The sequence below is a fragment of the Chamaea fasciata genome, unplaced genomic scaffold (genome assembly GCF_029207755.1).
Source record: "Chamaea fasciata isolate MVZ Bird 193981 ecotype frontalis unplaced genomic scaffold, bChaFas1.0.hap1 SCAF_7, whole genome shotgun sequence".
In the NCBI taxonomy this organism is placed as follows: domain Eukaryota; kingdom Metazoa; phylum Chordata; class Aves; order Passeriformes; family Sylviidae; genus Chamaea; species Chamaea fasciata.
This window is the reverse complement of record NW_027094092.1, coordinates 14,309,961-14,320,605: the sequence shown is the minus strand read 5'-3', so window position 1 is coordinate 14,320,605 and position 10,645 is coordinate 14,309,961. Positions and strand designations below refer to the sequence as shown.

General features: G+C 45.3%; 1 protein-coding gene and 1 pseudogene across 1 annotated transcript; one reads left to right on the top strand and one right to left on the bottom strand.

Moving 5' to 3' along the window:
- Positions 1-2,936: 2,936 nt before the first annotated feature.
- On the bottom strand, positions 2,937-3,806 carry LOC136291723 (pre-mRNA-splicing factor ISY1 homolog pseudogene; annotated as a pseudogene).
- Positions 3,807-8,887: 5,081 nt separating this feature from the next.
- On the top strand, positions 8,888-10,606 carry LOC136291722 (serum amyloid A protein-like). The gene is made up of 4 exons (XM_066186864.1): positions 8,888-9,108; positions 9,411-9,542; positions 9,852-9,990; positions 10,403-10,606. The coding sequence occupies exons 2-4, from the start codon at positions 9,437-9,439 to the stop codon at positions 10,542-10,544; spliced, it is 387 nt and encodes a 128-aa protein (XP_066042961.1). The 5' UTR covers positions 8,888-9,108; positions 9,411-9,436; the 3' UTR covers positions 10,545-10,606.
- Positions 10,607-10,645: the final 39 nt, after the last annotated feature.

The following is a 10,645-nucleotide window of genomic DNA, read 5'->3' as shown; positions in this document are numbered from 1 at the left end:
AGCGACAGTGTTGGCTGCAGCTCATTTCTGTGAGCCAAGGGTCATGACCTGGAGTGCAGGACAAGAAGATACGGGAAAGCAGGGTTCGGGCTGTTCCCTACAGGTGCCCCAAGCTGCAGCCTTATCTCAGTTCCTTTGGGAGATCCAGCCTTGTCACTGCTGCTGTCCTCCTTGCTGGACACCAGGGGCTACATTCTGAGATGTTCTAAAGAATCCCTCTAGCACTTTGCCTTCTTGCAATTGTGCTCGTGTTTTGCAGAAATGCTGTTCTGGAGAGAGTGTGAAACAGCATAAGACTCAAAATATCCTCTACAGCCCAAAGTCTGTGAGCTCTTGTAGGGGAAAGTTCCTTAGGTCAGTTTTGAAAGCAATGCTTTGTTCTAAGTCCCTGGGCAAGGTGCCACATGCCTGTACTCCAACTTACAGGAGTAAATTTCCTGGTTTTTAAAAATCAAAGAGGTGATGGACAGGGCTACTTGCTGTTGTAGCCTTTTGCACTCGCAAAATTACCTCCGGTGTGATGAAGTTACCCACCCCCACCCCCCCCCCCCCCCCCGGATGGTGCGGACAGGCGGCATGGGGCTGGCTGGCTTCACTCTCTGGGGAACCATGGCGACTGCAGGGAGCAGCGGGTGTTGGCGTGGCCGCCGTCTGAGCAGGTCTTGTCCTCCAGAAATCCCCTGAGCCCTGAACGGTGTGAACGCTGAGCACAACGTCTCTGGAACTCATAAACTGCAGGACTGGCAGTGGCTGAACGGTGTTTTTGTAGCAAAGCTTCTTTCCGGATCCAGCGGCTCCACCGGGGCTGGGCCCCTCGATGAGCGATCTCCTGCGGAACCTGCATACCAAAATAGGAGAGGAAAGCTTCAGATGCTTTATGCCTTTCTAGTGTTTTCTACATTTGTCATTTGGAGTTTTTGCCCTTAGGGTGTGCATTTTTAAAGGTTTGTTTTTCATTGCCTTTTCCCCTCTTTTTCAACTCTAAATGTTATAGGGGAGGGAACAGAGGTGCAGCAGTGCAGGATGGTGCGTGGAGTTTTCCCTTTCCTGGTTGGCGGCAGTGGCAGAGCGGGGTATCTCAACCTCCCACCCCTTTTGGGGCAGTGCCTGCCCATCACTTGGGACCAGCTGTTCTATATTTAATTGCTGTTCATCTAAGAGACCTGTTGTAGATGTGAAGCAGCATGGCTTGGCTGCTGCAGCTCAGTTCTGGGTTGTTTTTTTGGTTTTGTTGGTTTGGGTTTTTTTTGTAAATAAGTTTTAATAAAAATATTTGAACAAGGTAGCTGCTGGAATATCCAGGCACAGTTACAAACCACAAAGAGTAACAGGTTTTAGACATGGCATGTGTTTTAGAAAGAATCAAATCTCATCCAAAGTCACTTATAAGATCTGCCTTCAAGGCACCTCATCTTCATTTGGAAAGACAGGTGTCTGCCAGGGAAAAGCCCGAACTTCCCTTGGAATGGAGAATGTAAACCTCCTCCCTCCAAATTATTACAATTTTGCAATTAAGGGGACTTTCAGGCAAAGATATGGGAATAGGAATAACAGTTCTGTACTAGGAATATTAAAAAATACAAATGTAGAACAAGAAAAAAACCAACAATCAAACAAAAAATTCTAGAAACACTGACCGAGTCAGAAATACAACCTGACACCCTGTTGGTCAGGGTGTTGGGAGCAGTCCAAAATAAGTCCTCCTGGCATGACAGATGTGGTTCTGTTGGAGTAGGGATGATCCTGTAGAAAGGGTCCAGTGGTGGTGAGATGGGTCTGGTCTTCCTCTGGGAATCCAGTAGAAAACGGGCCGCTTTGCTCTTCTGAATCTCAGCTTTTATCCAGGTAGGAATGCCTGGCTCTTCCCACTGGATGGAGCATCTCATAATGGAATGATGTAATTTTATCTGTTCTGTGGTGAGCCTTAATGGCCCATTAACAGCAGATCTATCCCCCGGAGGGAGGATGGGTCATGGAAGAGATAAGGAACATTGCTCCACCTGGTTTTAACAGCTGGCCCATTAACAGAAGGCACCTGTCCCCTCCCCCCTGGAGTTATGAGGAATGGGTTATACAAGAGATAAAGAAAACACCTCCCCCGCCGGTTTCAACAGATGGAAAATAGAATACGCACTTTTTGTTATATATTGCAACCCAAGACACACCTCTACACAGATTCCTTGTTATTCTGGTAAACTAAGCAGCTGTAACACTCAAAGTTACTTCTCAGCTCAACAAAACCCAGCATGAGATGATGTGCACACTTACAGTCAGGACAGAGCGGACAGGATGGCAGGATCACTATGGATTTTCTTCCAGGATTTAGGAGGGTATGGTTCTCTCTGTAAGAGGCCCCACTGCAGAGCCTCTTTCACAAACTGAAAGCACTGAAGACAACTGTTAGATGCAGAGAAAAGTTCACCAAGGTTTAACCTTTTCCAGCACTGTAGAACAAGTCATCCTAGTGAAGAAACCAGAATGATTCTTCTCCTTCTGTGTAACAATGGGGAACAAAGACACACAGACCCCCTTGTGCATGTGAAGGAAATCACTTTATAGTAGAAAACACCTCCCTTATATACCTTGAGTTTCTACCAGACATCGCCAAAACCTAACAGAAGAAGAGCACCCATTGCCTACTCAGCTGTGGTGCTGGTTTTCAGGCATCTCATCACCCAGTCAGCTTCTTGCTCACATGCTGTCCATGCATCTATCTCCACACACCTCTCCCCAACTGACCTCTAACTGCCCAGCCTGATGCTGTGCCCTGCCACAGGGCTTTCTGGTAAACAAAGCCATTATTAACTTTAACAAACACAACCATATATCCCACACTTGGAACACCATGCTGTAATTCCAGCAGTTTGCTCCACATGCAAAGGAACTTTCAGAGCTAAAACGCATTGCTACCAGAACTTAGGAACATGTTGCTTTCATAGGGATTACCCACAAACCAGGACACTGGTGCAAGGTTACAATCCTAAAAGTGTCTTTGCCTCCTTGATCTGTGCCAGGAGGGTTTCACTGGCATACTTCTGGAGCAGCTCCATTTTCTTCCTTCGTACAAGAACTTCCTCAATCTCCCATTGAGTTGGCACTGGAACGTGCAATAAATTTCTGTTGGCCGTCTTCACCATCTCTCTCCTTCCCACCTTCCTCATCAGACTCTTCCTCATGGACAGCATAGATGTTTTCTTCCTCCTACCCTCTTGCAAGTTGTGCTTCTCTCTCCATCTTCCATTTTTCCACTGCTTCTGCTATAACTTTCTTCTCATGTTCCTGTTCCAGGGGCTCCAGAATCCCATCATCCTCATCCCTGTAGCCATAGTACTCAGCGTCAATGTCCCTCATAAGCTCAACCCGAGCCTTCCGTGGGGGTGGCAGGGGGTCCTTTTCAAAGAGCTCTCTAACTCCTGGCAAATCCTTTGCAGCCCCAAAGTATTTGTAGCCTCTGTTTCCTGGAACTTCTTTCCCTTCATGATCTAACATTTTCAGGCCAATCTTAGCATAATCAGGACCTCCCAGCTCCTTTATTCTGTATTCCCAGTGTCCTTTCTCCCGCAGAAGTTTGTTTATTTCATCGTTCAGGTCCCGAATTCTGAATTCACCCAGTCCAGCATTCTGGATCTGTGCCACTTTCTTGGCAATCTCCCCAATGATCTGTCTCCTCCATTTCTCAGCTTTGGGCAGCTTGTTACACTCTGATGCAAGGAAAGGCCTTCGTTCCTTGGCTTTTCCTTCCTCAAGCTGGGCTTGCCGAAATCTTGCCAAGGCTGTCATGGCCTTCTCCGCACTGCGAGCCATGGTCCTGCTGAACACGCCGTGCCCGCAGCCACTTCAAGCTCGCAGCTCTCCTCCCAGGATTATTTGCAGCAATTAATTTTAAGTTCTTAACTAAGTCCTGTAACCTTGAAGATGTAATTTTCCTCTGAAGGTCCAGTGGTGGTTTAAATGGGTCTGGTCTTCCCCTGGGAATGCAGTGGACAAAGGCTGCCTGTGGTGTTTCAAGTCTCAGATTATATCCAGGTAGGAATGCTTGGCTCTTCCCCCTGGGTGGGGCATCTCACAATGGAATGATGTAATTTTATCAGTCATGCAGTGAGACTCAATGGCCCATTAACAAGATATCTCCTGGAGGGAGGATAGGTCATGGAAGAGATAAAGAACACTGCCCCACCTGCTTTTAACAGCTGGCCCATTAACAGAAGCTATCCCCACAGAGTTATGAGGGATGGCTCATGGAAGAGATAAAGAACACTCCCTCACCTGGTTTTAACTGATGGTGATAGAATACATATTTCTGGTTACATCTTGCATTTCAATCTCAGACAGTTAAATTTTACTTTTTTATATCGTAAGATATATAGTTGTTTTCTTTTAAGAGATAAGACTACTCCAGCTAAAACAGCTGTGATAAAACCCTGACAAACACAGGTTTGTGAACAAAGATGCAGTGTGTTTACCCTTGATTTTGTTGAAGATTCTTGTTACAATCTGTGCTGTTTTATCTTCTGTAGATAACACAGAAGGGTCAGTGACGATTCTACATTGTGACTTACTGATTGTAAGCTGTTATACTGTCTTCCTTTGTTTAATTTTACTGTCACGGTTACATGACTGTTTAGAAAGGTGTTATCTCAACTTCCTAAGACAGTTACCTCTGATATATTGTTTACATTATGTGAATTAACTGATTTTATAATCGGCATTGTTCATAAGATGTTGTTACTGTATATAGCCAGCTTCTTATATGCTTTAACATCTCTTGGTGCAACTATCTAAAAGACATGTGTCATTTCAGGATATTTCTTTTTTGTTCTCTTGCTGCTTATGCATCTCTTAGACCAGTTTAGCCCTCTGGCTAGTCCCTGCTCTGGCTGTATGGTTTGACGTAATGGTGTGTCATAATTTTAAGTATTTTTCAGAGTTCCAAAAAAAGATACCTGAACTTTGTTGAAAGCCTCCTCCGAACTGCTAGTCTTGTGGTTTTCCCCAGTTATTATTATAGAAGCACTCCAGCAGTTTGCTGTGTTTGAAGCATCTCTATGCTGAAGGAAGCTTTGGAGGGATCCAACTACTAGATGGTTTGATTAGTATTTAACCCCAGGGCCTTTACTCATAACTTCTTGTCTTGGGTTTTGTGCCCCCCCCCCCCCAAAAAAAAAAGTTATTCTATTCCATCTGTTGAAACCAGGTGGAGCAGTGTTGCTTATCTCTGCCCAAATGGGTCAGTGTTGCTTATCAGATGGTGTAGTGTTGCTTATCTCTCTTCATTGTTCCACTACCCCCATGGGGATATCTCCTGCTAATGGACCATTAAAGCTCACTAATGACATGACACATTACACCATACCATTTGAAGTTGCTCTACCCAGGAAGGAGGAGCCAAACCATCTTCACCTAGATAAAAAGAGCCACAGGTGTCACCAGTTGTCTAGTTTTCCACCGGATTCTGGAGGAAGACCGGACCCATCTCACCATTACTGGACTCTTTTTCGACGGAACCATCTCTACTCCAACAAAACCACATCTGCCACTCCAGGAGGGCTTACTCTGGACGGCTGCCAACACCCTGACCAACAGGGCGTCAGGTTGTATTTCTGACTCTGTCAGAGTTTTCTAGGATTTCTTGTTTGTTTATTTGCTTGTTTATTCTTCTGTACCACAACATTTGTATTTTTATATCCCTAGTAAAGAACTGCTATACCTATTCCCAAAATCTTTGCCTGACAGCCTTTTAATTGCAAATTTGTAATAATTTGGAAAAGGGGGGGAGAGGCTTACATTCCAAGGGAGACTCCAATCTTCCCTGGAAGATACCTGTCTATCTAAACCAAGACACTTCTTAAGAGCCTTGTCTTAAAATGTATTTAGGAAATTCCCTCCCAGTTGGAGCTTGGGTGGTGGCCAGGCCTTGGGTCTACCTGGAAAGAGAATTTGCCAACAAACCCAGATGTTTTCTGCATCAAAACTAGATTCAAGTCACTTTGACTCGGCAATTTGACCCTTCATATATGACAGCTGAACCTATTTTTAGAGTGAGCTTGAGAATTATTATCCAGAAATAATTATCCAAGCCCTCACTAAATTGAGGTTTGTCAGCTGTTCGCAGACTCTGGAATGATGGCACAGTATTTCAGAGATTCCTAATTACCTAATTTCACATGTATTATTAATTATTTGTATTATCTGAAATATTCTTAATTGTTGTACCTGACTTATTCCTGACTGCTGTCACTTTTTTGTTCACTACATGTATTATTTTGCCTTGATGTTTCTTCATGCTCATAACCAAAGACATGCATCTCATTTTAAAAAAACTAAAAGAAGGGGAATTTAGTGCCTTGAGAATATCCAAATAATGTAATATGTACATTAGAAATTTAATCAACAAAACATTTTGAATAAAACTTACATTAGAAATTTGGAAAATAGATCATCAAATCTAAATCCCAATTGAGCGTGCAACAGCAAAGCCTAATTGATTCATTGACTTGAAGAGAGGGCGTGCTTGTATTTTATTATCAGCAGGTTCAAAGTGGTCACCTGTTTGTTCAATTGTATTGCCTCCAAGAAAATGGGGCCCAGTGGAAAGAGAAATAAGCTAATCACCATGCAGCCTTCATGGCCAGAACAGGAACAGAAGTAGAACTGCCAAGACATAGCTGTGTCTGCAAACTACAGAGGCAATTTGCCAACAAAAGCTTTGTGTCATCATCATGGTATAGTGTTCCTACTAAGCTTTTTCAGTTATTCCCTGTTCCAGAATCCAGAAGGACATTCGGTGTGTCAAAGATCAACATTCCCAGCTAATGAACTTTCTCCTGAGTCTCAACTATTTGGACTTTAAAACAATGGTCATTTATTTCCATTTCCCTAAGAGACATTGGATATTATTCTTTTGTTTTTCATACTGCAAAACCCTATGTCAATGACATGATAGAATTTGATAAGTTTCGTTGATTGTAATCTGTCTTTTATGTATCTTATGCCGTATCTAACAGATAACCAGTGACAACCTTAATGAGATAATACCATCACAAGAGTGAGCTGTTTTAACATCAGAACATATGAGCCGAGCCTTTTTTAAAATTAATGAAAAGGGTGAGATGTTGTAGACAGGTAGAAGCATTATAGAAGGGCCTTATGAAATCAGGCCTCACTCTTCTAAAATTGCCATAGCTGGCCTGTCATTTCTTCTAAGTGCAGCTAACAGCAATTTTCAAGTTCCCATGTGAAGCTATTTTGAGAATGAGAAGTTCATTTAACACAACAATCTATTCTGAGGGTGGAAAAAAAAGCACCTGTGTAAACAATAAGATTTGTTCCATGAGAACCCACAAAGGAAAAATGTAAACATATCAAGAGAAAGAAAATTTGATAGACATATACAATAGCCCTTACTGACCAATGAACTGTGTTTCCCTGTATTGCTGACCAATTAGGTTTAACACAGTGCCTTCTGATATTTCCTATAAATATGATCTTTGTGAATAAAGAATTCGATTTCTGCATGAAGAAAATGGAGTCTTGGCTGATTCATTCCAACAGCTTGCAGCCAGCAGACAAGGCACTTGAGCTGCCATGTACTGCAAGGATGTAGGTCATCAGGATGTGAACAGTTGCAGCAAAACACAGCAACACTCCACTCCCTGCAGTAGCTGAGCTCCACACTCACTGTTACACTGTGAAGTATCAGGTTCAGGAGTGCTAGGGGACAAAAATCTGTGCCTGCTCCCTGCTTTTTGCAAAGAGTGTTTTTCTTGTCCACTGGTTTAGGGTTTGAATTCTTGTTGCAAACTGTTCCGTTCTGAGATCTATCACACTACAGTGGATCTGTCCTGCTGCTCCAGGCCTGTCTATGGAAGATGTCTCCTCTCCCCTTAAGCAAATTTTTTGACTGAAGTCCAGTGATGCCCAAGGAAGTTACTGTTGACACTTTATTAGCTTTATTTCACCTCTTTGAAGTCCTGCCTCTGCCCTGCAGCTCCAGGAGCGAATTGTTTACAGTGGCAGAGTTGTGAGTGGGGCAGTTAACCCTTCACTCTTCTGAGGGGAATATAAAGTGCTCTCCTAGACTTGCTAAATCATGTACAAGGCCACACAATAGGGACACTTCCTGCACACACACTCTCCAGTGCAACTGCACTCAAGCCAGGAGTTTTCTGCAGGGGAAAGGGTTGTGTCAAGTTGTTAACGAAGGGAAGTGAGCAGGGTTTAAGCAGGGAGAGCACAATGGGTATTTAAACAGTGAACCATGCCAACAGGGCCAGACAGTTGATTTAAAATGTAGCAGAATTGTGGCTGTATGGATCTGAATTTCCCCTTAGGTAAAATGTTTACTGCTGTGTCCAAAACTTTCCACCTGAGCCCCACGGAGCTGCTGTTGCAGCAGGGTGGCTGGAATCCCTCGAGAGGGGTCTGTGAGAGCAAGCCAAGGCAAAATGAACCATTCAGAAGCTCTTGATGATTTGTGTCTGTGCTATCGTAGAGCATTATCAGCAGGGATGTAGGTGTATGCAGTTTGCTTTGCAACGGAATTGAGCAACACTTCACATTTTCCATTTCATTAACACTGGGATTCATCTGGCAAACTCAGCATGCATGGGAGTTTCACTTAGCAGTTCCTACAGCTGTTCTGGTAATGCAGCTCACCGCTCCTTGTGCACAGACACAGACCTGGCCTTGTGTTTCAATGTGCAGATAGCCAGGTATCTTTCCCTCTGAGCTCTGTTCAGTCCAAGATCCAAAGAAAAGTGTCACCCTTAAGACAACAATAACACTTCAAGCACATGGAACTCTTCAGCTTTCAAGGCAGTTTATCAGCCTGGTTGTTAGGAGGAGCAAATAGTCCCAAGGACAGCTGAAGAAATGCCATAAATTCTCTCTCAAAAAATTGTGCAACAGGAGCTATGAACTTTCAGTAACGACAAAGACAGGTTTCCGGTAATGATTTCTGTGTTGGGAGTGCTAGTGGGGATTTCCCAACCATGGGTATCCTTTCCAGTTTCCTCTTTTGAGGGGTTTGAATTGCTTATAAATACCCTCTCTGAATCTGAAAGCACACGAGAAAATCTCCATCTCCTTTGGCTTTGCTGTTCTGCAGTGGTGAGTGACATTCTGAATTTGTGAGCTGTGTGCAGTGTTTTGAGCTGGTATTTGGGAGCTTCAGCACGTGGGGCTGATTGGACTCATGACAGGAGCAGCAGGGAGTGCTAAAATGTGGGTTTCTCATGTGCACCTGCTTTTGTTGTGGAGCTTGTGGTTGCACAGAGGGCACCACTCCTTGCAGGGGGAGAAGGGGGTCCTGGACAAGCCCTCAGCGCTGGGGCAGCAGCCTGGGCACGGCTGGGGTGTGGTGGGTTCTCAAAGGTGCTCCAGAACTGTTCATCTCTCTCACTGTCTCCCAGATCCCTGTCAGGCCTGGCCAGGAACCATGAGGCTCTGGGTCTGCATTGCGTTGCTCTCCACTGTTCTGTGTGCAAGTGCTGACAGGCCAGCGATAGTCCGAGCTGGACAGTTTGTCCGGGATGCAGCAAGAGGTAAGCTGCTGTTACCAGGGGCCCTTCCCAAGCACAGGTTACCAGCAGTCAATGGTGCAGCCCTCAGAGCTGGGAAATTGCAGCTCCATGTTAGAGACCCCGCAGGTTTCTGCTGCTGGACGAGGGCTTTGACCAGCCCCCACAGGTGTTTTCTGTGGGCACAGCCCTGGGCAAAGGCTGATGTGGAGCACTGCCTCACTCTGCTCCTGCTCCTTGGGCCTTCCAGCTCCTGGCTGAAATGGTACTGAACTATTTCTGCTGCGACTCTTTCAAGTCAACATCATCTCCAATTCTCTTTTTTTTCTTCAGGGTCATGGGATATGTACAGAGCCTACCGGGACATGCGCGAGGCAAATTACAAAGGTGCCGACAAGTATTTCCACGCTCGTGGCAATTACGATGCTGCCCGGAGAGGACCTGGTGGTGCTTGGGCAGCCAGAGTGATCAGGTAATGGAGTGTGCTTGGCTTGTTAACAATGAGTTGTTAGGGATCCAGGCATTCCAGCTGGAGTGAGGTCCGTTTTGACTTGTACTCAGCTTTGCACCTAGAAGCACAGCAGAGGGAAGGGGAAGTAGTTCCCATCTGAACAGCCGGTCTCTGTAGGAATACTCTCTACAGGTGCCACATGAGTGTGAGCCTTTCTTCTTGTCTTCCCGAGATGAGAGATTCCTCTCTCTGCATTTCTGATGAGGAACTCTCCTTCATTGCTGGTTCATAACTTCTCAGACAAAGGCCGAGTGTGTGCTTGCATCTCACCTCGAGAAGCCCGAGGGAAAAGCAGTTTAACATGAGTGAGGGAACCAGCACAAGGCTGAGTTAGATGCAGCATGTCCAGGTGCCCTTTTCTCTTTCCCCACAGCGACGCCCGGGAGACCTGGCAGGGCAGAGTGAGCGGCAGAGGCGCCGAGGACACCCGGTTAGACCAGGAGGCGAACGCGTGGGGCCGGAACGGCGGGGACCCGAACCGCTACCGGCCCAAGGGGCTGCCCAGAAAGTACTAGCACAATACTCCGCTCCTGTCACACCTCCCTTTGTACAGCCCAATAAAGAATCCTCCTGAGAACTGTTCCCTTCTCTGCGAGCATCCATCCATCCTCCCGGG

Coding starts and splice junctions, on each gene's coding strand:
- LOC136291722 (XM_066186864.1), top strand. CDS start 9,437: ATGAGGCTCTGGGTCTGCATTGCGTTGCTCTCCACTGTTCTGTGTGCA. Junction 9,543..9,851: donor TGTCCGGGATGCAGCAAGAG/GTAAGCTGCTGT, acceptor TTTTTTCTTCAG/GGTCATGGGATATGTACAGA. Junction 9,991..10,402: donor TGGGCAGCCAGAGTGATCAG/GTAATGGAGTGT, acceptor CTTTCCCCACAG/CGACGCCCGGGAGACCTGGC.